The following is a 25,256-nucleotide window of genomic DNA, read 5'->3' as shown; positions in this document are numbered from 1 at the left end:
ACAGGGACTAAAATCAGCAACATCACGATGCCTAGTTTGCGTGCTTGTGCTAGTCACCACATTGATCACAAAAATACATGGCATACACCACTGTAAAGATGGAATGATATAGATCAAAACACATGTAGACATCAACCTCATAGGATGCACACATCAAACATGGCAAAAATGACAAAAGAGCAAGTTCTGTTAACAGACAGCAGACAACATCATGAAGCACTCTTGCAACGATGATTCAGGCATCAAGATGAGCTCAAATGAACATGATGCAATGGATTGAAATGAAGTACTCATTGAGGCGAACAATTTTACATATTACACGCACAAAAAGGAGAAGTATGCATGGAGATATGATGCGATAAACATGGCATGATAATGACAAAATATTCGTGACAGGCGAAATCGGGGAAGGGGAAAGTCAACCTCGTTCTAGATCGGGGCACGGACTTTGAAGCTCGCCGGAGACGGGCTGCACGGTGGCCGGAGAAGACGCCGGAGAGAAGGGATACGGCCGGGGACGGGCGGATCCGGCCGGGGTCGACGCGGGGGCACCGGATCTTGTCGGGGCGAGGACGGGGCGCGCCGGGAGCTGCGGCTCCGGCGAGGCGATGGCGGTCACCGACGGGAGGTGCTGGGCGGCTCGCGGCGGAGCTCTGCGGCGAGGTCGGGCGGCGCGGGGCGCGGATGGCTGGCGAGGCGCGGTGCTGCGGCGCGGGGCGACGCACGGCCGGAGGCGGCGAAGGGCGGCGGCGGAGGCGCGGCCGCGCCGGCGGGCGGTGGCCGGCCGGCGGTGCGCGGGCGGGACGCGGCCTGGAGGAGCGCGCGGGCGAGCGGGCGCGGGATCGGGCCCGTGCGGGCCCCGGATGGGCTTCGCGGACCGTGGCGGCGGACACGTGGCAGCGCGCCACTGGCTGTGGGCGGCGGCGGGGTGATGTGTTGCCCCGGGATTGGTCCAGGCGACGTGGAGGCTGGACATGTCCGGCGGGGTTGGACATGTCCGGCGCGCGAGGGAAGCGGGGCTAGGGTTTTGTGTGCGAAAATGGACGGGGAGGATGTTTTTATAGTTTCTGGGAGCTAGGAGAGTCCAAATGAGGAGCGGTTTTCGGCCACACGATCGTGATCGAACGACCGAGAGCATGGAGGGGGTTTGTATGGGTTTTGGGACACTTTGGAAGGGTGTTGGGCTGCAAGATGAAAGGGGCTTTTGCGGTTACCCGGTTAACCGTTGGAGTATCAAATGACCTCCAAATGGCACGAAACTTGATAGGCGGTCTATCGGTGCTATACCAAGGTCGCTTGGCAAACCTCGGTCCATTCCGAGAATGTTTAATACCCGCACACGAAAACAAGGTCTGAGAGGGGCGACGGGCGTGCGCGAGAGGTCTGGACTCCGAACGGACAACGGAGAGAACCGGGAGAACCCGAACAGATGCAAGTTTTGAAAAACATGCAGATGAAATGCAGATGATGACATGGCAAAATGCAGCACGCAAGCAAATGACATGGCAACGACGGCGAATAACTGGCAGACACCTGGCGCATCGAATCCGGGGCGTTACATATGACTACCAAAAGCTATGGAAATCAAAGCAAATGAAGACCAAGGCTCCGATACCACTTGTAGGATCGAAAGTATGTCTAGAGGGGGTGATTAGACTACTTGACAAAATAAAAACTTATCATTTTCCCAATTTTAGTCTTTGGCAGATTTTTGCTATCTTAGCACAAGTCAAGCAATCTTAACACAATTCATGCAAGCATGCAAAGAGTATATGAGCAGCGAAAAGTAAAGCATGCAACTTGAATGTAAAGGGGAGGCTTTGAGAATTCAAACGCAATTGGAGACACGGATGTTTTTGTCGTGGTTCCGATAGGTGGTGCTATCGTACATCCACGTTGATGGAGACTTCAACCCACGAAGGGTAAAGGTTGCACGAGTCCACGGAGGGCTCCACCCTCGAAGGGTCCACGAAGAAGCAACCTTGTCTATCCCAACATGGTCGTCGCCCACGAAGCACTTGCCTCACTAGCGGTAGATCTTCACGAAGTAGGCGATCTCCTTGCCCTTACAAACTCCTTGGTTCAACTCCACAATCTTGTCGGAGGCTCCCAAGTGACACCTAGCCAATCTAGGAGACACCACTCTCCAAGAAGTAACAAATGGTGTGTTGATGATGAACTCCTTGCTCTTGTGCTTCAAATGATAGTCTTCCCAACACTCAACTCTCTCTCTCACAAGATTTGGATTTGGTGGAAAGCAGATTTGAGTGGAAAGCAACTTGGGGAAGGCTAGAGATCAAGATTCATAAGGTAGGTGGTTCTCTCTCAGAAAATGCAAATTGGAAGTGTAGGTTCGAATGGCTGGCTCTCTCCACAAATGAAGAGGAGGTGGAGGGGTATATATAGCCTCCACACAAAATCTAACCATTACACACAACTTGCCAATCTCGGTGGGACCGAATTGAGAAACTCAATCGGACCGATTCAGAAAATGTAGTGACCGTTAGGATTTTCGGTGGGACCGACATGCAACTCGGTAGGACCAATATGGTTAGGGTTAGGGCATAACGTAATCTCGGTGAGACCGATTACACAAACTCGGTGGGACCGATTTTGGTAATAAGCTAACCAGAGAGTTGGTCGGGTAAACTCGGTGGGACCGGTTTGCTCATTTTGGTGAGACCGAAATGTTACGAAAGGGAAACAGAGAGTTTACATTGCAATCTCGGTGGGACCGATCGCTCATCTCGGTGGTACCGAAATGTTACGAAGGGAGACAGTGAGATTACAATCCCATCTCGGTGAGACTGAGATCCCTATCTGTGAGACCAATTTGCCTAGGGTTTGTGGCAGTGGCTATGACATCTGAACTCGGTGGTGCCGGATAGAAATAATCGGTGGGGCCGAGTTTGACTTTTGGTTTAGGTCATATGTGGATGTGAGAAAGTAGTTGAGGGCTTTGGAGCATATCAATAATCATTTTGAGCAAGTAAGCCATTAAGCAACACCTCATCCCTCCTTTATAGTATTGGCTTTTCCTATAGACTCAATGTGATCTTGGATCACTAAAATATAAAATGTGGAGTCTTGAGCTTTGAGCTTGAGCCAATCCTTTTGTCCTTAACATTTTGAGGGGTCCACTTTTCTCATCCATGCCATGCCAATCATTGAGCTTTCCTGAAATATTCATCTTGTAATAGCATTACCTCAATGAGCTATATGTTGTTAGGAATTACCAAAACCACCTAGGGATAGTTGCACTTTCAGTATTGTTGCCATCAAGGATAAAAAGATGGGGTTTATATCATATTGCTTGAGTTTATCCCTCTACATCATGTCATTCTTCTTAATGCGTTACTCTGTTCTTATGAACTTAATACTCTAGATGCATGCTGGATAGCGGTCAATGTGTGGAGTAATAGTAGTAGATGCAGGATCGTTTCGATCTACTTGTCACGGGAGTGATGCCTATATACATGATCATGCCTAGATATTCTCATAACTATGCACTTTTCTATCAATTGCTCGACAGTAATTTGTTCACCCACCGTAATACTTATGATATCTTGAGAGAAGTCACTAGCGAAACCTATGGCCCCCGAGTCTATCTCTTATCATATAAGTTTCTGATCTACTTTATTTTGCATCTTTACTTTCCAATCTATATCATAAAAATACCAAAAATATTTATCTTATCTTATTATCTCTATCAGATCTCACTTTCGCAAGTAACCGTGAAGGGATTGACAACCCCTTTATCGTGTTGGTTGCAAGGTTCTTGTTTGTTTGTGTAGGTACGAGGGAATTGTGTGGAGCCTCCTACTGGATTGATACCTTGGTTCTCAAAAACTGAGGGAAATACTTACGCTACTTTGCTGCATCACCCTTTCCACTTTAAGGGAAAACTAACGCAATGCTCAAGAGGTAGCAGAGCGTCACTCTGCACACGGAGATTAATTATTCCCATACCTCCACTTCTTTTCAGTTTGCAAATGAGATCCCATGCCGTAAGGGAATTATTCTTGTCCCCCTATTCAGTTCTCTTCACCTAGAGGCATTTCCTTCTGACTTTGTCAAGTAGTTCAAGGATTTTTGGCAGTATTCAAATGGTGCAAAGTGAGAAAATGATAAGAGATGTGATAACTGAGTTTACCAAAGAGAGTTTAGCACCATAGGACATTAGGGATAGGGTGCCGGTTATTTTCCTTTCAACTCTACACACCAGAGGCATGAGGTCTTGCACTGTTGGTTTAGTTGTTCCAAGAGGAAGGCCAAGGTATGTAGAAGGCATTGATCCGATGGTAGAGCCAAATATGTCAACAAGCTGTGCTGTGATATCATTATCACAATTGATAGGGATCATTGTTGATTTGTGGAAATTTATTTTAAGACCAATGGATGCCGCATAGTCTAGTAGGATCCCTTTGATGATGTTTTCTTGCAAGGGGCATGCTGGCATAATTAAGATCGTATCATCCACATACTGTATCACTGGATAATCCTCTTGGTCAGCTCTGAGGAAAGGTAAATGAATCAATCCTTGTCTGAAGGCATCATTAATGGCTACTTGAAGTAGGTCTGCGGCAAGGATAGAGAATAGAGGAGACAGGGGGTCCCCTTGGCGCACTCCACATTTACATAGAAATTTTCTGCCTGGTGTACCATTTAGGAGTACCGAAGATTTCCCAGAGGTGAACATGCATTTAATCCAATCAATCGACTTATCATTGAAGCCCATGTTCTTCATTATTTCCAACATGACATCATGCTCAATGGTATCAAATGCCTTTGAAAAGTCCAGCTTAATAGCACTATTGGTTTCTTAGAGTTTTGGCATTGGAAAATGTATTCAAAAGCCCAACCGAGGCAGTCTTGGATTGATCTCCCTTTAATGAATCTATACTCGTTCCGGTGAATGATTTTGAGGATGACTCGTTGTAGGCGGTTAGCGAGGATCTTAGTGATAACCTTTAAACAGCAGTTCAGAAGAGTGATAGGGCGAAAATCATTAATCGTGGATTGAGAAGTGATCTTGGGTATCAAGGTGATGTAGCCATCATTTATGCTCTCCATATTCAGTCCTCCTTGGTGAAATTGATCACATAGCTAAATAGAAGTCTTCCTTTATGATGAGCCAACATGTCTTAAGGAATAAACCAGTAAATCTGTCTGGTCCAGGTGCTCTGTCAGGGGGCATCTCATGTATAACTTGGTCAATCTCTTCTCTTATGAAGGGAGTGGTTAGCTGGTCAAGGTCTGCAATTTTCTTGATAACGCGAGGGAGCTCAAATTTCATTTGAAAGTTTCCAGATGTGCCTAATCTTTCTTTGAATGTATTGTATATAATTTATTCCTTTCCTGCATGATCCTCAATTTCAGTGCCCTCAGGGAGCATTAATGTTGCAATTGTGTTATTACGATACCGCTCAGTGGCAAGAGCCTGGAAGAGGCTAGGGCGTTCATATCCAAATTGTATCCATCTGATAGTGCATCGTTTCCTCCAATATTCTCTTTGGTATGTAAGAAGTCTGAGCAGATGTTTTTTTGAGAATGCTCCTGAAGTTTGTTTCCTGGATAGTGAGAGTTCTTTTATTTTCCGATTCATAAATTTCTGTAAGGGTTTTATTAGAGTTGGCTATTACTATAAAAAGCTTTGAAAACCTTTGCTCCACTATTTCAGTTCATATCGGAGAGACTTAAATTTCTGCAGATGGCCTTGGCAACATTGTTGATCCTGATTGGTTTATTCCACATTATAGAGACCACATCCATGAATCCTGGGTGCTCTATCCAAAAGGACTCAAATCTGAATAGCTTGCTATGGGGAATATATGTTTCAATTGTGATGATGCAGGGAATATGGTCCGAGACAGGTTTGCCCAATGGTTTCACCAAGGTATTAGGGTAAGAGGAAGTCCAATTAGTATATGTGAAGAACTAGTCTAATTGCTCAAACAGAGGATCAGTTTGCATATTACTCCAAGAAAAGGATCGACCCTTAATAGGTAGTTCAATTAGGATCTGAGTGCGGATGAAATCATTGAATGTTATCATGTCATAAATGTTTCCCCGGGGCTTATTTGTGTTATCGGGGATACGAACGTAACTAAAGTCTCCCAGTAGGAGCCAATCTTCATCATGAGGTATATGTAAACTGTGAAGCCAATTTGTGTAGTCAATTCTAGTCTCTCCTTGACAAGGTCCATATATGTTCACTAGGGCCCGGTACTGAGCTGAGTGTGTAGATTTGAACCTGATCACCTGTGCGAATTCTTCTTCAATGAGGACAAAGCCTTCAAATAATGCACTATTCCAAATTGTGGCGATGCCACCAGAGGCACCACGTGAAGGGATGTAAGCAAACTTATCAAATTTACGCGGGCAGAAAGATTTTACAAATAGATGATCCATAGACATGCGTTTTGTTTCCTGCAAACAAACTACCGCACATGCACTTGAGAAAATCGCATTAGAAAGAGACAAAAGTTTCACCTCCAAGTTTAGGCCACAGATGTTCCAACATAAAATGTTCTAACTACGCAAAAGTGACATTATTAAAAGCAGAAAAGAAAATTAAGCCGCCGAGGGACCACCATCAACATTTGCAAGCAAAGCTTCATCAGAGACTTCTTCTAGTGAAATGGCACATTTCTGAATACCAATCTGCTGCATCATTGCAATTGGGGTGGGTGGTGGGACAGAATCATCAGTGTTGTCGCAGGTGATCTCATCGATGACCACAGCCTTAGAAGAAGTAGGAACAATCATTGGCTTGACCTTGGAGGTCTTAGCCTTGTTATCAGCCATCGATGGAATCTTAAACCCATCATATTTGTTGGATCTGTTGCTACGACAGACACTTGTCACACAAATAGGCACTTTAGCTTTCCCTTTCTTGCTGGCAGTCATGTTTCTCACTGTGAGTGGGTCCTCCAGAAGTTGTTATGTTGCATATGGCCATCTTCATCTACTCGGAGACCTGTCCGCTCTGATCCAGAGGTGTGTCACAAAGAGTTTCCTCGGTGCTAGCCATGTCAGTCAGACCAGCCTCAGAGTCTTTATTTAGTCCAGAGATCACAATTGAAGATCGACCAGTGCCCCCCATCAAAGGTAGAGGAGTTGAGTGGGCCAGGAGAGATTGACAAAGCTAGAGGCACCATCAGCCTTGAAATGAGTGACTGCATGAAGAGCTGAAAACCAGACCACCATTCTGCTCCTGTGAAACTGTAAGCTGAATCTACGAATGATCATTGAAGAGACCATATCCATGTGCCCAAGGACCATAAGTTGCAAGGATTGGCATTATAGGTGAAGAAAGGAAGTTGTTCACCTGAATGTATGAGATATTAGCATTAAAAGCATAGAAGCCACCACCTCATTGTCAGCAACCATAGAAAACTGCGTGCCACTGTTAGAAACAGAGATACCAATATTCAGAGTTGGCACATGCAGGCTGCTGACTGCATGTGGTTTCCCTGTAGCACTCAGAGTCTAAAACAGCTATATAGGCATCAGAACCATGCTGCCAGAGTCCTCACTCGAACCAGAGCTACTATAAACTGTGATGGAGTCATTCCAAGTAGATGCATGGCTGTCCAGCAGGTTATTAGCTGGTGTGACACCGTCTTGAACTTGAAGGCCCTCTGCATTACGCCACTGCTGGTAATTATATAGAGTCAGAGCAGCCTGGGGTGGAGGAGCAGGCCAGGATCCCAAACCTGCTTGTGCACCCAGAAACTGAAACTCCACATTGTGTTCTGCAACAGCATTGTTTCCAGCATCATTTGCAACATTGTTGCCAGCCCCTTGTTGAGCCAGCCAATTGTTCAACTGCATCTGATAGAGCTGCTCCGTAGTTAGTCCTTCACCATACAAAGGATTTGGAATTCCATCTGCGGGTGGAGGATCCTCACCAGCGGGTGGAACTTCAGGTAGATGAGCGTTCCAGTCGCTGCTTTGCAGCATAGTCACACAAACAGTCCAACTGAAATGATCACCACCCAGCTGATGCATCACAAAGCTCTTGGGCACTAAGCTCAGACTAATAACTTTGTCCTTGATAAGCACAATTTTGCGATAACACCTAGGGTTGTGCCAGTGAATCACAGAACCAAAATGTTGAACAGATCTATGGATGTAGTGATAATTTTGGTAATCATGGGGTAAGCCAATGTAAAGCAACCAAATCTCAGGACCAGAGGTGGTGATACGCATGAAAGCAGCATTGTGAGGTACAAAAGAAACCACAATGTTCATCTCTCTTTGTCTCAGCATCAATCTTAAAAGTAGTTCCCACAACATTATCTCTAGTCAGAGGGTTCCCAAATCCATAAATAGCAATCCCTAGGGGGTAGTCATCAATCTCAATGGGGAAGAAGTGAGATTCATGGAGCAGACCTGTAATGGTTTCCCGGAGAGTAGCCTTCTGATGGAGAGGAACATGGCGATTCACCTCAGCAATGGCAATGAAGTCATGGTTCAGTGGCGGCACCGGGTGCACCGCTATATCTCCACGGACCACGCGATCCTCAGGGACTAGCTCGATGGTCATGCCATGTTGGATGTAGGGCACGACATTCATGGGGTAGTTCGCCATGGTGGAGGACAAGGGAGCAGCAGAGCAAGGCGTCTCTGTAAGATGGGGAGGAAGAGGGGTAATGGGGCAGGTGGAATGCATATCGGCAGCCCTCTTATGCTTGGGAACCCAAGTTTGTCTGCGCACACCGCCACCTCGCCAATCGGATTGAGCCATGTGTCCCTTGGGTCAACCATGCAGGGCCTGGCGGTTCGTGGCATTGGTATAATTTGGAGCTGAATCCTCATTAATCCGGGGAGTGATATGATGCCTTGTAGAAGCTGATTTGACCAAATAAGGGTGAGGATGGCGCGAAGGGCAAGACAAATCAATTGGGTTGGTATCTGTAAATGCAGCTTTGACAGAATTGCTGCCCCCTTTTGCTGGAAAATGCTCAGAATGCAAGTTGAGAGGATCCTCGTTTTCCTTAGTATAAGCTATCTTGGCCAACTAGAAGAGATATTTCACATTAGATTTACCGCAATGTATCTTATTGTGGCCGAGAAACCCACAGCTGGTGCAGAGTAGTTTTGATGGGCATTGGGCCGTGTTATGCACCACGTCGTTGCAGATGATGCAGCCCGAATTGAAATCCAAGTGGTCTTCATTGGACGGGGCGTTCGGCACAACAGAATCAGAGGCTGGGCCCAGACCCTCCATACATTAACAAGAAAGACCATCCTGGGCTGGAAGCTGGCAATTTTCACATAAATTTAACTTCCGAATAGTATATGATGTCGATGGGACCGAGGTGAGAGACCAAGTATCGGCAATTTTGATGTCATTATAACCCACCTTCCAAAAATCCAGAATATGCCAAAGAATAAACTGAGGAATGGAGTCCCAATAATCATGCCGAAAATTAAATCCCATAAATGTTGCCAATTGGTCATTATGATTTTCAATATTGATTGCAGGGAAGTTTCCAAACCGTAATTCACCAGCCATGCAATGTGGAGCAGAACTCTGAATCGGAAAACTTCCGAAGCGTAGAACTTCATCAGGAGAACAAGAATTATCCAAAGGAATCGGATTACTCAAATTAGAAAACCCAAATTTGGCCAGTTCCGGATTGGATGAAGAAATATGTGTAGCATTATCATGGAGAAAATTCAACTTGGACTTGATATCCACAGGCCCCCGACCCCCGCGTCGCCCACTTCACGGGGGAACCCTAGCAACCATCGCCAGGCCCCCGACCACGCCCTCTCCCGCGCCGCCGCCACCAGAGGGCCGGCCGGCGAAGCCAAGCCGGGCCCTGGGATAGTGGCGGCGGGGCTGCTCTTCCTCGACGCGTCGCTCCGCGCTGCCGTCCCAGTCCACCTCCGCCCATCCCCGCGCCGTCGGCGACGAAGGGCTGGTCGGCGCGGCCGTGCTGGGCCCCTGGCCTCCTCCGACGCGCACCTCCCTCCGTTCGCGCTGCGGCATCCGCCCCACCCGCTCCCTTCCCCTCGAGCTACGGATCTACGGTGTCCTTGGTTGCCCGGCAGCGGATGCCCCTGCAGCTCGCCCGGCCGGGAGTGCGCCCGGCGTGCCATCCCCTCGCGTGCTTCCCAGCCTGCAGGTGCGGCTTTGGCCCTGGAATTCATGGACATGCACTTCCCTCCCCTGTCCATGGTTGTCCAGCGCGGTTCCAGATCTGGCCCCCCGCGTGAGCTGCGTTCCTTCCAGCTCCTCCGGCTTGTCAGCATCTTGGTGGCTTCTCAACCCACCCTGTAGATGTCCTTGTTGGCCGGTGTCCATCCCGGCGCGGCTCCGGCTTCGGCGTGTTCTTGGAGCCGCGTCTCCTTCCGGCTCCTTTGGCACATTTGCGCCCCTGTGGCTCCGGTCCCGGTAGCCCAGATTTGCGTTCTCTCCAAATCTTGGCTTGTCCGGGTCCCCCGGCCACCTTCGCTTCCCCTGTGTCATCCACCCGGTCGCCCAACCTTGCCCACCTCCATGCCCCCCACCTGGATGGGGCTTGCCTGCTCCCGTCGCCTGCTCCCATCCGTGCTCCCAGCGAGTTATTTTCCATCCGACGGCTGCGCAACTTATTTCCACCACGCCCCTTTTCCAGCGAAAGAAAACACGTTACAAAACTCATATTCTCTATCTGTTATCTTTCCGTAATACTTGGCACAGCTTATCTCCACCCACGTCTCTCTCTCTCTGTTATCTATCCGTAATACCTGGCAAGACTCCCGCTGCACTAACCTGGAGGGAAAATGAGGCTGATCTCAATTTTTGCCGTCAACATACTGAACAAAGAGGTTTGGGCGCCAAACCTCTTAGACCTTTGTTAATCCAATCGAAAACACACAAACACGCAAATCTCACCATCGCCTGCATAAATCAGGAACAAGATCCTTGGCAGAAGCACGTCAAACAAATTCAATATCAGGCAGAAGAAGGAAATTCACAAGGCTAAGGTGCATCAATCGGGCAAAAGCAAGGCGACCTAGGGGCTGAAGGAAAGGGGCATCTTGTTCCCCATGGCTTCTTCAAGCATCGATCCTCGAATCCATGAGGACGGTGATGAATCTCAGGGACCAAAAGTATAGCCTTCATGATCTCTTTTTCGTTGTTCTTTTCCTTGTAGAATGTACTGATTAATTTTCCCTGCTGATAAAGATCAAAAATGCCTTCACGATTGTAGATTGTTAATTCTTCCTGATGAAAACAAAATTGAAAATGTCGATCATGATCATAAAACATCTGTGTTTGCTTCATATAGGATGATACAACTTATGGATCGGTTATAATTATACTAGCCTTATGCCTGGTACATGAAGAAACTGCACATGTCAAAATAGATGCTTAATACTCAGTTAATACTCTAGTCAGCATATTCTAATAAAACAGCAGCCCGTGCATATTAGTCTACATTGTTTGATAATACTGTTATGACATGGGTAATCTTTTTTTAATCCGTGTTTCATAAATCCAGTCAAATTACGCATGGTAAGCACAATACAACATATGTGAAAATGTGCATTAACAAAATTGAATACTAATTCATACAGGATGTGCAAGAAAATGTTGCAACAAATTGTACTGACAACAGGTTACCAAAGATTGACATGACATTTTTATCGGAAGAGGAGGCCTACTCATTTTATAACAAATATGCAAAAGCTACTGGTTTTAGCATCCGAAGAGGGAGTCACCATAAAGTGAAGAATACTACTGTAATACAATAACGGACATTTACGTGCTCCTGTCAAGGTATGGGTTGTTTGTATTTTTGTTTTGGTTATACTACTATTACTTTTGGTTTCACTAAGATAATTACTTTAATTGACAGGATTCCGTGCTGAAGATAGCAGAGAGGATTCTTTCAGTTATAGTAGGCCCGAAACACGATGTGGTTGTCAAGCCCATATGAAGATAAGTCTCAAAAATGGATTATATTATGTGTACGAATTTGAGGCAGCACATAACTATCCTCTTGCTACTGGAGACATGGCCCTATACTTAAGATCCCAAAGGAAAGTCACAGAAGCACAAATAGCAAACGCTGAAGTCGCAAAGTCTGTGGGCATTTCAAATAAAGCAACTATAGATCTTATGGCCAAAGAAGCATGTGGACTTCCAAATCTTGGGTTTGCACCCGATGATATGAAAAATCATTTGTACTCTAAGAGAACACTTCAAGCAAAGAAAGGAGACACAGAGGGGGTGTTAGAATACATGGAGAAGAAGGTAAAAGAAGATGCCAATTTTTTCTATTCAATTCAAGTTGATGAGGATGATCTGATAACTAATATTTTCCGGGCTGATTCGAAAATGATATCAGACTATGCAATGTTTGGTGATGTTATATGCTTTGACACCACATATAGGAAACTAGATGATGGGCATCCCTTTGGTTTGATTGTTGGGGTGAATAATCACAAGAAAACCATGGTCTTTGGTGCTACACTTCTCTATGATGAAACTGCTGAAAGTTTTGGTTGCCTTTTTAGAACATTTCTAACAGCTATGTCTGGGAAACATCGAAGGACTATTCTAACCGATGAAGATGCAGCAATGGCCAAGGCAATCAGTAAAGTCCTTCCTCAGTCTCACCATAGACTTTGTGTGTGGCATATGAATCAAAATGCTTGCAAGCACCTTGCTGGGGTTGTTGAAGAATATAAGAAGTTCAATGCCGATTTCCAGCATTGCATCTATGATATTGAGGAAGAAGACGATTTTATAAATGAATGGAATAGAATGCTAGACAGGTATGGACTCCGTGACAATATGTGGCTGCAAAGGCTGTTTGAGAAAAGGGAGCAATGGGCACTAGTGTATGGCAGAAATACATTCTCAGCCCACATGAGCACTACCCAAAGAAGTGAAAGCATGAATAATGAACTAAAGCAGTACATTAGTATTAAATATGACATGCTTACTTTTTTTGAGCATTTTGAGCGTCTAGTTGCGGATAAAAGATTTGTAGAGGTGAAGTGTGACTTCAAGGCGTCACAAACTACTCCCAAGCTGAAGGCAGAAGTTAGCTATGTGTTAAGGCAAGCCGCAACTACATATACTCCCGCAATATTCAAGATGTTTCAGGAGCAAGTGCTTCGGACCCTGAACTATGACACATTTCTTTGTGATTCAAGTGATAAAGAGAAGAAGGTTTACACAGTAAAATTTCATGGAACGCAGCGCGAGCATGTTGTCAGTTTTTATCCAAATGAAGAAAAGGTCAATTGCAGTTGCAAGAAGTTTGAATTTGCTGGAATCCTCTGCTCTCATTGCTTAAAGATACTTGATATTAATAATATCAAGCATATCCCTGAACAATATATACTGAAAAGATGGACAATTTATGCGAAAGTGCTAGAGATAACAAGCAATCGCAATCTGCATGAAGATCTAAAAGCAAGAATGTCGAACTTTTAGAAGGACTTGTGTAGAATGTTTATCCACATAGCTGCTCGCGCCGCAGAGTCCGATGAAACATATGATATGGCTGCTAAATGTGCAGAGCAGCTAGCACGAGATGTAGAGCAAAGCTTGAAAATTAGAGTTGATCCAGACCCAAATCCAGATTTGGGTGACTCCTCTGTTTCGCAAGGTATATAGTTATATACTATACTACTAGTTGCATAGGGTATATTCAAAGACTTATATTTTACTGTATGGTTGCAGGTCTGAACATCGACTCTACTAGAGTTTCAAAGCATAACGAGGGGCTTCACATGCCAAGAGGTATGAAGGTCAAGGAGAAGACTGTACGAGGATCAGCGAGACCCATTGGTGGCTTGGAGAAAGCAAAAACAACGAAGAAAAAGAAGATAGATGATTCTTTACAACTACAACCTGAAATGCCTTTCACAAATCAAATGCCTACGTATAACCCAATCTTAATGGTATAAGAAGTCGAAGCTTTTTGACTTTATCTCCTTTTTAAACTTGAACCACACTAAGTTTTGCTGTTAATCTTCATAGGGTCAATTCAGAGAAAATATTGTACCAGGATCAGCAAGACCCGCTGATGGCTTGGAGAAAGCAAAAACAAAGAAGAAAAAGAAGACAGTCAATTCTTTACAAGAAGGACCTGAAATACCTTTGACAAACCAAATGCCTGGGTATTTACCACAATACAATCCAACCCAAATGGTATAAGAAGTTTAATTATTAAACCATTTCTCATTTTCAATCACCTGTGACCTAAGCTTTGCTATTTATCTGCATAGGTTCAACTGGGAGCTCCGCCAAGTCATGCTTACCCCTATTTAGCACATTACAACTCAAGTCTGCAACAATCCATTGGTCTGTCGACCCCTACGATGATGCCAGGACAAAATATATTATTCTTCCAACAACAGACTCCTACCAGTGGTACTTCTACCCCTATGATAATGGCAGGACAGAATCTACCATTCTTCCAACAACAGAATCCTACCATTGGTACCTGTAGCCCTACGATGATGCCAGGACAGAATCTATCATTCTTTTAACAGCAGACTCCTACCAGTGGTACTTCTACCCCTATGATGATGCCCAGACAGAATCTGTCATTTCTCCAGCAACAAAATCCTACCGTTGGTACCTCAACCCCGACGATGATCCCAGGACAAAATCTACCATTCTCCCAACAACAAAAGCCAGCTTAATCAATGTTATAGATTTTTATTTCATGTACTTCTGTGCAATTCTATTAGAACCTATGAGTATACAACCATGGATTGAAGGAGACTACCTATATCAATCAGCAATTAACTGAATAAGCAATTTGTGACTGTGATAAATATAAAAATAGTCTTATCTGTCTTGTATTAATAGGCTTGGTTAGCATCAGGCACAAACTGTACTATTACCAACATCATAGATTAGTTTGTCTAACCTGACAAACAGACCATTAGTCGATCACTATGGTAATGGAGCGCCACTGTCACCTGGATGAGGATGAGCCAAACCAACGACTTTGCATGCATCGATCTAAGGAGTAGTTTGTTCAATTAGTTGAACCGTCTTTCTGGCATCATCCTGTATGCAAATATCACCATCAATAGCTAATTAACTTTCAGTTTATTTTCAACCAGTAAACAATACCATCAGCATTTTGTGCAACGCAAGAGATTCCCATGTCCGAATCCACTGTGTTTGAACTATGTATTTTGTTGCCTCAAAAATTAAACATCTTTAAAAATATATAAAATTGAGCACCTTCATTACGCAGCAAAACAGTGATAGAAAGGAATTATCAACTAAAACTGAGCTAACTAGGTATCCAGGACATTTAGAAACTAATTTCAGTCTATAATTTCGCACTCACATAATTTGAGCTTTCAACGAATCACTGTATGGAACAAATTAATTTGCAAGGCCCCGATGTGCATGTGTGCTTAATTGGTACTAGCTAGCTGTTGCTTGCTCGGATCTGAACTGAAGGGAAAAGAAACCAGGAGACATCTGTATTCTGCACAAAACAGTAGAGAGGAGGATGGAAGGGAGCGAGGGTGAGTTGCCGTACTGACCATGGCGCTAGTAGGCTAGGTCGGCAGCCGCATGGCCGGTGTCGGGCCCGCGAAGACCCGCTGGATGGCGGCCGCCCTCGTCGCTCGCTGCGGCCTCTGCCCTGCCACCGCCCGTGGTCTTCAGTGGCGGCACAACAGCCACCACCACCTCCACTATCCCGACCCGAGCTCCACCATGGCTGCCCGCATCACATTGCGCGAGGACGAATCAAGAGGAGGAGCCGGTCTTGCGGCGGGAGAAGCCGAAATCTGGGACGAGCGCGGCGCCATAACTGCGGACTACGGTGAGACAAGGCAGTGGACACCGACGGACCTCCCGCCGGAAGCCGCGACGACGCCTTGGGGAGGTAGCCGATCCACTTGATGCCTCCGCTCCCCATGGTCGACTGTCGGCAGGGAAAGAGATAGAGGAGGAGCGAATACATATTCGGGCAAACGGAAATACAGGAGCTTCGTGATTTCTTTTTTGCCAGAAAAGACGCACGGAGAAGGAAAATAGCGCCAGCCGTTAGATGAAGAATTAGCGAAGGGGAGCACGGATGGGAGCAGGCGACGGGAGCAGGCAAGCCCCGTCCCCCCCACCTCCGCCTGATCCGTAGCTCTCATGTCTGGCGATGTCTGGTGCCTCCTTCGGCAGCGGACGTAGCTCCCCTTCCTACGGTGACAGTTTCAACTGACGACTTGGCTTCCTCTTCTCGGAGTCTTGCTCCGACGGCTTGGGATTGCTCAGAATCTCGCCAAGGCGAAATCCTTGCTCGATCTTTCGATGCTGACAGCGGCGACACCTGCGGGTGCCGTCACCTTCTTGGAGGCGCTTCCATGGCCGTCATTTGTGTCCCTCTTCGAGCAGCAGGGGAAACCCTAGGTCTGGTTATCCAGATCGGGCGGCGATGGTGTCTTGGCGTCGTTCTCCTTCATGAAGGCGCTGTTTTGTTTGTTTGCGGCGTCCTCGGCAGTGGATTTAGAGATGTTGGTTGTCATGTTGTCACATCCCTAGCTTCTGGTAATGCACTAGGCTAGACCTCATGTGTGCATCATGTTTAAATTCTGAAATTTGAACTGAGGGAAATTGGAAGCCTCAAAACCCTATATAAAGAGGGGCAAGAAACCCTAAAATTGCAATCAGTAAATCCAAAATGCCCTAGAAATAGCTCTGACAATTTTGGCAAGAGTTATAAATCAAACCAAAATTTTGGGACATTTCTAAGGAATTATTGGGCTCTGATTTTAAATCAATATTTTATTTGAATTTGGAGTTATATTCATAATATATAATGAATATATTTTCAAATGACCTGAGATATTTTTGTTATGTGTGGAGAAGTCCATTAAGTGACTTAAAAATATCCAGGGGAGTTTTGGCACTGTTTTCAAATTCTGTTTGAATTAAAATTCAGTGCCAATTAAATAAAACAGAACAGAAATAGGAAGAAAACAGAGAGAGGGAGAGAAGGCCACCTGGGCCACCTACCTGGCGCCACTTACCTGGCCCAGCTCCTCCAACGGCCCAGCCCACCGCCGCCCCCCCCTCCCCTGTCGCCTTCCTCCCTGCCAGGAGGACGGACACCGCGACGCCGCCGAGCTCGCCACGCCACCACCCTGCTCGTCTGCATCGCCTGGCCACCGCGACGCTGCGCGTCATCTCCTCGGCGGCGCCCCGACCCCCTGGACCCCTCGCTCTCTCTCTCTCCCTTGTTTCTCTCCTCTGCTTCCTCTCTCTCACTCGCCCGAGCGCAGCCGCAGCCGCGCCACCGTAACGCCGCGGCCACCGTCTCCCCCTTGACCCCTCGCTGTGCTTGCGAGCTCCGTCTCGACGTCCCCGACCTCCTCGACAAGCCACGACGCCACGGACGCGCTGCAACGCCGCCATCACCACCGTCCTCATCGCCATGGCCGGAGATCGCCGCCGCTCGATTCGCAGCAACGAGGACGCCCCCGAGCTCACCAACCCCTTCATTCGATCCGCTGTGAGCTGCTGCGTCGATCCCCTCCCTCCCCTGGTACTTTTTCTCCTGCTAGCGCCAATATCCATCGGAGCCGAGAGCTCTTCGCCGCCGGCCATGTCGCCGCCGTACCCACCGTTGCCTAGAGCTGCAACCGAGCACGCGGCCGTGCTCAGTGCAACCCCAGGAGGTCGTAACACCCCCCTTTGCCTCCTGCCGTGCTCCCTAACACCGACCCCGAGCTCGCCCGAGCTCCGGCCACCGCCGAGGTCGACGCCGTGCTCAATTCCGGCCACCTCGCGGCCTCCCGTCCGTTCCTTTGGGTGCGGAGGAGCAAGAGCTTCTCCCTAGTGCCCTCAGCGCGCCAAACCACCGCTCGTAGCGCCAAACCCGCCACCACCCGAACTCCGGCCGCCGCCGTCGTCATGACTGCTGTCGCCTCCGGCCACCCTAGCTTCTCCCGTTGGCCCTATTAGATGCGCGCGAGTCTGGGCATCCCGTAGAGCCCCTCCGCCGCTCTTTTGGTCATCGGAGGGCGAATCCCGACGCTCTCCGCCGTCCCTGGCCTCGCCGGCGACGAGCCTCGGGTCAACTCCGGCGAGTTTGACCCGGGTTTGACCCTCCTCTCTCTCACTGACATATGGGCCCATGCCCTTAACTAACCACGATTAACCCCCTGTTTAGTTTAAGTTAACCACAGTGGCCCCACGCGTCGGAGTTGACCTAGCTGACGTGGCCGTTGACCGGTCCCACCTGTCAGTGAGTTAAACAACCCTGAGTCACTGACGTGTGGCCCCCACACGTCAGGTTTGACCAGCAGCAGCGTCTGTTGACCTGCCGACGTCAGGGTGAGGTCATGCTGACGCAATAAGTATTTTCTGGATTTAAAAATAATCAGGAAATTCCAGAAAATAGCTAAAACTTCAATAAATCATAGAAATTCAACCGTAACTCCAAATTAAATAATTTATATATGAAAAATTATCAGAAAAATTCAAGGAATCCATCTATATCATTTCCATGCATGTTAGAACAACTTATCACTACTGCTTAGGGCAAATGAAGTGAATGACATTTAAATAACCACATATGGAGTTTGAATTTGAATCTTGGATTCAAACCAACTTCATTTAATCTGGTTTTAGATGCATTAGCCCAAAACACATTCATTTTGCCATGTCATGATCATGCATCATATTGTGCATTGCATTGATTGTGTTCCCTTCTGTGTTGCCGGTATTTGTCCCCTCTCGATAGACGTGATACCGATGATGTGATCGTTGACACTGATGAAGACTCAATGTTATCTTCAGAAGTGCCAGGCAAGCAAAACCCCCTTGTTCATTCCGATAAAATCCCACTCTCTCGCTCCTGCTCTCTTTTACTGCATTAGGACAACAACGATTCATCTGTTACTTGTTGCGGTAGCTGAACCCCTTTATCCTTTGCATGACCTGTCATTGCCACAGTAAATAGATGAAACCCACTAGCATGAGTAGGAGTTGTTTGAGCCCTGTTGTGCCTACTCATTCATGCTTGTTGTCATGCCTGCTACTGCTTAGAGTTGAGTCAGGTCTGATTCATCGGGGATGAATCAAAGGCGTGTGAACATGTCCTGCTGTGTGTGAGCTAAGTGTGTGAACACGTTTTGGTAAAGGTAGCGATGAGAGGCCATGTAGGAGTACATGGTGGGTTGTCTCATTGCAGCCGTCCTCAGGAACTGAGTTCTGTGTTTGTGATCCATGAACAGCTACTACCACACATTGGGATCCTTAATTGACTCTCTCGACTTATTAATCAACATGATCTCTGTCCAGGAGTTGCAACTAGTTTCTGGTGCTTGTAGGTAGTGTTAGTAGTCTACCAAGTGGCACCCGGTACAGGTGGGCTTGGGACAGACTAGGCACAGTGGCCCGGTGTACCAAGTGGCGCCCGGTTGGTGGGCTTGGGAACCCTGCACACATCGTTTGGGGCCGTAAGCGACACCCCGGCCGGATCTCCTTGCGGATGGAACCCGAATAGGCGATAAACCTGGACTAGAGACTTGTTCGGTTAGTCAGGTCGTGGCCGACTCCCTCGCCCGGCTTCCGCTTGAAGGTTGCCGAGGTACATGACGTGTACAGGGCGGTAAGTGGCGAGAGCGTGTGTGAAGAAGTACACCCCTGCAGGGTTAACATCATCTATTCGAATAGCCGGATTCCTTGGATATGGAAACTTGGACCCCTTGCATAGTTCATAGACAAGTGAAAGTGGATACTCTAAAATACGCAAGATAAGCGTGAGTGCTATGGATGGCGTTCTCGTAGGGAGACGGGAGCGGATCCATAGTGGGGTATTGATATGGTGAATATGTGGACTCGTGTGCGCCACCTCAAAAGAGTTACTTGCAGTCGTAGTTCAGGTTAGCCACCGAGTCAAAGCTGGCTTGCTGCAGTTAAACTCCACCACCCCCTTGTTGATAATGATGCATATGTAGTTAGTTCTGATGTAAGTCTTGCTGGGTACATTTGTACTCACGTTTGCCTATTTTATGTTTTTGCAGAGAGACTTCAGTCTCACTAGTAGTTCCGCTTGGACTTCGACGTTTAGCTTGTTACCTCAGCTACGATCTTGTGCCCTCGGCAGGATCTGGTAGATAGTCAGGCTTCTTAGCCTTTTCCATTTATAGATGTCTGTACTCAGACATGTTAAGCTTCCGCATGTGTTTTGATTTGTATGCTCTGATTGTTGGGTCATGAGACCCATGTTTGTAGTATCTCGCTCCTCGGAGCCTATTGAATAAAATACTTGAGTTGTAGAGTCATGTTGTGATGCCATGTTGTATTTGCACATATCGAGCATATTGTGTGTATGTTATTGAAATGCTTGGTATGTGTGGGATCTGACTATCTAGTTGTTTATCTTTAGTAGCCTCTCTTACCGGGTAATGTCTCCTAGTGTTTCCACCGAGCCATGGTAGCTTGCTACTGCTCCGGAACACTTAGGCTGGCCGGCATGTGTCCTTCTTCGTTCCTGTGTCTGTCCCTTCGGGGAAATGTCACGCGATGAATACCGGAGTCCTGTTAGCCCGCTACAGCCCGGTTCACCGGAGTCCTGCTAGCCCAGTGCTATAGCCTGGATTCACTCGCTGATGACCGACACGTTCGATGCTGGGTCACGGATGCCTGTCCCTGTAAGTTTGTGCCACTTTGGGTTTACGACTAGCCATGTCAGCCCGGGTTCTTTGTCATATGGATGCTAGCGACACTATCATATACGTGAGCCAAAAGGCGCAAACGGTCCCGGGCCAGGTAAGGTGGCACCCGTGGGAATACCGTGCGTGAGGTCGCAAAATGATATGATGTGTTACATGCTAGATCGGTGTGGCATTGAGTCGGGGTCCTGACACATGTTCGGTTGGTTTGGGCTGCTTACATGGTGGCGAGTTTAGCTGTGTGTTGTGTCTGTGTCTGGGTTGAGCATTCCATGTCTATGCTCCGTGCACCATGTTTACGCCTTCTACGTTCGTGCCATGTGTTGTATTACCACCTGTATTCACTCTTACTTCTTCTATCAATGCAATGATACGCAAGCTTTGCGTATTCGCGAAAAAAAGATAGCTATTGGGGATCTGGCCACAATCTCATTTAATTCATGATCAGTATGCCAACCTTGATCAAAACCAGAAAAGCCCCAAGCTGAGTGCCGACAAAGATTGAAATGACAAATAAAATCCAGCCAAATGCGATCTTTGAGACCATATATGAAGTGACCCACTTTGTTCGAAGCCACCGAGAACCGGTAATGGTGACCAGAGAGATGTTTGACACAGAAACCAGAAGGTGAACGTCCAATGCAACATTGTAGAGCAATGCCCACAGATTCAACCGAAACAGGGAAGGAGGCAGAGGAGAAGGCAACAACCGGAAAAATTCCTTAGATGCCTCATGGGGGGAGAAGTGTACCGAGGATCCAAACCTTGCACGAACATGTGCTTCCACCGCTTGACCAGCGCTGAAGTCCCAATGAAGCAGGCCTTCCATCGTCCAAAGCTAGAAATCACCATTGGTGGGTGTGGGGAGGGTGGAGGTGGAGATGGGAGGAGGAGGAGGAGGGGCCATCCGACCATTGTATTTTCCTTTCAGTTGTCTCCTATTTGTCAGTTTCATGATGGACCAAAAAGAACCAGGCAAAGATCTGCCGATGTTGGAGCAGACGCTAAATTTTTATACATTGTAAAATAATGTTAGTGTAATTAAAATGATTCATTAATTAAATTATTTACGTTACATTTAAAAAACACATTACAAAAATGTTTTTATCATTAGAAAATGTACCAATGTCTATTTGAAAAATGTTTAGCATGTATTTAAAAAAATGTTCAAAACATGTTTTCTTAAATGTTAAGCATGTATTTCTAAAATGTGAAACATTTATAAAATAATATAGATGTATATGAAAATGTACAACACGTATGATAAAAATTACATCAAAACATATATATTAAAAATGTTAATCTTGTATTCCGGCAATTTTAAACATTCAAAGAAATATTCCTGATATATACAAAAAATATAGATATGTGCTCCAAAATAAGAAATAAAGAGGAAAAAGGAGAACGGAAAACCAAAGAAAAATGGTGAATATTGAAGAAAGAAACAAAACACCAAGAAACTAACAAAGAAAACCAAGGAAAAGAAGAAAAAGCAAAAAGAAATAAAACCAAAGGACCCAAAAAACCGAAGAAAAAACAAAAGGAAAGAATAAAAAGGAAGACGAAAAACGAAAACATAGTGAAAATCCATGGAAAACCTAAGGAAAACTGTGCTACAAACAGTGGAAAAAACGAAATAAAATGAAACAAAACAAAAACGAATTAGCGCTATACCTCTAAAAAGAGAAACGAACTAGCGCTATACCTTCTGTTTCATTATTGTTAGGAATAAAATGGCATTTTGTTAACAACAATGTAAATCACAAATACCTCTAAAAAAATATAAATCACGAATATTCTTACAATTTTCTGCATTAGTTTAGTTGTTTTTCTATCACCTATTAATAAAATGATTCTAACAATGTTCCGCGACAACTCGCGGGGCATAGTGTAACATCTATTGGGAAACATTGGGGCCTTGGTTGACGCCCGCAGATCGCATTTTTTGCGTACCTAACAAATGGTTTAAACCAGCTTGATTGCTAAGCAGAAGAACAAGTCCACACATTATTTGTAGCAAAGGCGCAAAGACGAGATCAGGCACAAGCTAATCGCTCCAACATGCCGCACTGGACTGCCTATGATCACCGGAACAAAAGAACGCGAGGCCCGGCCCCATGCGCGCTTGCATGTGCTAGAACATGGCGGCACAGCGTTTCTGCGACATAATCATAGATTCGCCGTGGAATTAAACTAAGGGCTGATGATAAATTCATTATCATAGATTCGCCCTTGAATTAAACTAAGAGCTGATGATAAATTCGGGAATAATAATTCAGCACAGCATTCTTGCCAAATCATTGTAGTCGTGGTCCTGTCGTGGGCAGAGAGGAGAGGTCTTAGTCGGGCCATCCAGCTTGTCAAGACAATATATTGGCCACAGAAATCGGCATTCGCTTGGTTTGCTTTCGCAACGGCGCCTACATATGACCGGAACCAGCCCTCAGGTTTCTAGTAATCTTCATGCATTTACAGCGTTATAAGGTGGTCCGCAGAGGTCATTCAGGTTCACGTTTGTCCCTATGGGGCCGGACTTTTTTGTCCCTATGGCCGGGGCGTTCGTGTTTCGATGTGCAGACTGGCCTGTGCTTTAGCACATGGATGGCCGGCGGTAACGGCTAGCGACGGCGTCCATTAATGCTTGACCACGCACGACAGAGCGTATCACGTGAGTGCATCCAAGATATATATTTTCCGTTGGGTGCAAGATATTTTTTGGAACATGGCCGTGCATGTTAGGTCGAGAACATGTTAATTCGGCTTAATTCGGCGCTACTTGGAGTGCTAGCGTTCGCCCAAACGGGTCGAGAACATGTCCATCAGAGAAACTTTAATGAGCCGACCCAAACGGATGGCGATTTCGTTCGATTTTTGTTCGTTTGGGTCAACCGCCCGCCCGGCGTCCGCCATGTTTTAAATATGGATCGGCAGCGCGTCCAACCTCTGACCCATATGTGCCGGCGTGGCCGGCTGGCCGCCCTATTTTGCATGAATTTGCATAATTTGAATTAAATAATATAGTTTGGACCGAATAAAATAGCTTAGTTATTACAAGCCGAATAAAAATAAAAATGTCTCACATAGTTCTCGCATAATTTTGCGAACGAATAAAAGAAGATACATCTATTGGTTGCCAACATGAGCCCACATATGCTCGACCAAATCATTTTGCAGTTGCACGTGAGTTTCTCAGTCACACATGTCTTGATGAAATTGGATGAACTGTTCAAACGTTGCCGCTCCTCCATGCTCAGACACAACATTCTCACCCTGAAACTGAAATCCTTGATCGTACCGACGTTCCGGGCGCTCGTCTTCTATGATCATATTATGCATGATCACACAAGCAGTCATCACCCCCCATAATTTCTGCGTGATCCAGGTATTAGCAGGATACCGAACGATGCCCCATCGAGATTGCAAAACACTAAAGGCATGCTCGACATCCTTCCTAGCACTCTCTTGCTCTTGGAAAAATCTTTTTCTTTTCTCTCCGATAGGGTTGGGTATTGTTTTGACAATAGTGGTCCACTGAGGATATATATCGTCACCCAGGTAGTATCCTTAGTCGTAGTTGTGGCCGTTGACAGTAAAGTTCACCGGTGGCTGTTGCCTTCGGCAAGCCTAGCAAACACCGGCGACGCTGAAGCACGTTGATATCATTGTGTGATCCGGCCGTTCCAAAGAAAGAGTGCCAGATCCAGAGGCCTTGAGACGTCGCAGCCTCTAGTATGACAGTGCAAGCGCTGACATGGCCCTTATATTGCCCTTGCCAAGCAGAAGGGCAGTTCTTTCACTTCCAGTGCATGCAGTCTATGCTACCAAGCATCCCTAGGAAGCCCCTGCTGGCATTCATTGCCAGCAAACGGGTTGTATCTTCAGCAGTCGGCTCTCTCAAGTACTCAGAGCCAAACACAGCAATAAGAGCCTTGCAGAACTTATACATGGACTCTAGGCATGTAGACTCGCTCATACGGACGTACTCGTCAATGAGATCACCGTGCACTCCATATGCAAGCATTTGGATGGCGGCAGTGCATTTCCAATAAGAGGAAAAACCAATCTTGCCAACGACATCCTCTTTGCACTCGAAATAGCATCATAGCCGACCACCCCCTCTCTAATACGTTTGAAAAGATGCCTCCTCATATGGAAGCGGTCGTGGAATTTTTGATGTTTGAACAACGAGTTTGTTGTATCAAAGTAGTCCTTTCAAAGAAGGAAATGCCCGCTCTCTCGGTTGCGATTCAACGCCGGAAGGTGACCCGGAATGAAGCCACAGAACAATGGCCGCTGGTTGTTGAGGTGGTGATGGACCAACACGTCAGCCAATATCTCCTCCTCGTCATCGAACGATGAATCGTCGGAGTCCCAAAGAAAATTGTGAAAAAAGAACTCGTCGGCAGAGTCCATTTTGTACCTTGGCAAACTGTCGAACAGCTTGCGGGCGTCGACAAAGGAGACGGCCGACGAAGGGAGTTGCGGCACACACGGACTAGCTAGATGCCCTACCAGCGTCAGATGAGTCGGCCGGCGTCCGACGAGCGTGCCGGTGAGGATCTGGCCGAGCAGCGAGGCGGCTTCTTGGTTGG

The 25,256-nt window shown here is 46.5% G+C and overlaps 2 protein-coding genes and 1 long non-coding RNA gene across 5 annotated transcripts; 2 read left to right on the top strand and 1 right to left on the bottom strand.

The window, feature by feature from the left end:
- Positions 1-8,594: 8,594 nt before the first annotated feature.
- Positions 8,595-23,258, top strand: LOC119350242. The gene is made up of 6 exons (XM_037618170.1): positions 8,595-8,633; positions 9,843-10,404; positions 10,455-10,516; positions 16,102-16,531; positions 22,971-23,064; positions 23,171-23,258. Exons 1-6 carry the CDS (start codon positions 8,595-8,597, stop codon positions 23,256-23,258), a joined length of 1,275 nt encoding a protein of 424 aa, XP_037474067.1.
- LOC119323913 lies at positions 10,824-15,928 on the bottom strand. Its single transcript, XR_005156637.1, has 3 exons — positions 15,529-15,928; positions 14,895-15,037; positions 10,824-11,224 (listed from the first exon to the last, which is right to left on the bottom strand). It is a non-coding gene; the product is annotated as an uncharacterized LOC119323913 (long non-coding RNA).
- On the top strand, positions 12,507-14,900 carry LOC119323896. 3 transcript variants are annotated; one of them, XR_005156620.1, is made up of 4 exons: positions 12,507-13,622; positions 13,697-13,917; positions 13,997-14,167; positions 14,245-14,900. XR_005156620.1 is itself a non-coding variant. In XM_037597624.1 (4 exons), the coding sequence occupies exons 1-4, from the start codon at positions 13,463-13,465 to the stop codon at positions 14,506-14,508; spliced, it is 816 nt and encodes a 271-aa protein (XP_037453521.1). In that variant the 5' UTR covers positions 12,523-13,462; the 3' UTR covers positions 14,509-14,900. The 3 variants fall into 3 exon arrangements, 1 of the variants encoding a protein (XP_037453521.1); XM_037597624.1 differs by having other exon boundaries at positions 12,523-13,622; XR_005156619.1 differs by having other exon boundaries at positions 13,697-14,167.
- Positions 23,259-25,256: the final 1,998 nt, after the last annotated feature.

Source organism: Triticum dicoccoides, chromosome 1B (assembly GCF_002162155.2).
Source record: "Triticum dicoccoides isolate Atlit2015 ecotype Zavitan chromosome 1B, WEW_v2.0, whole genome shotgun sequence".
In the NCBI taxonomy this organism is placed as follows: Eukaryota; Viridiplantae; Streptophyta; class Magnoliopsida; order Poales; family Poaceae; genus Triticum; species Triticum dicoccoides.
Note: the sequence above shows the minus strand (reverse complement) of the source record. Positions and strands in the feature narration are given on the sequence as shown.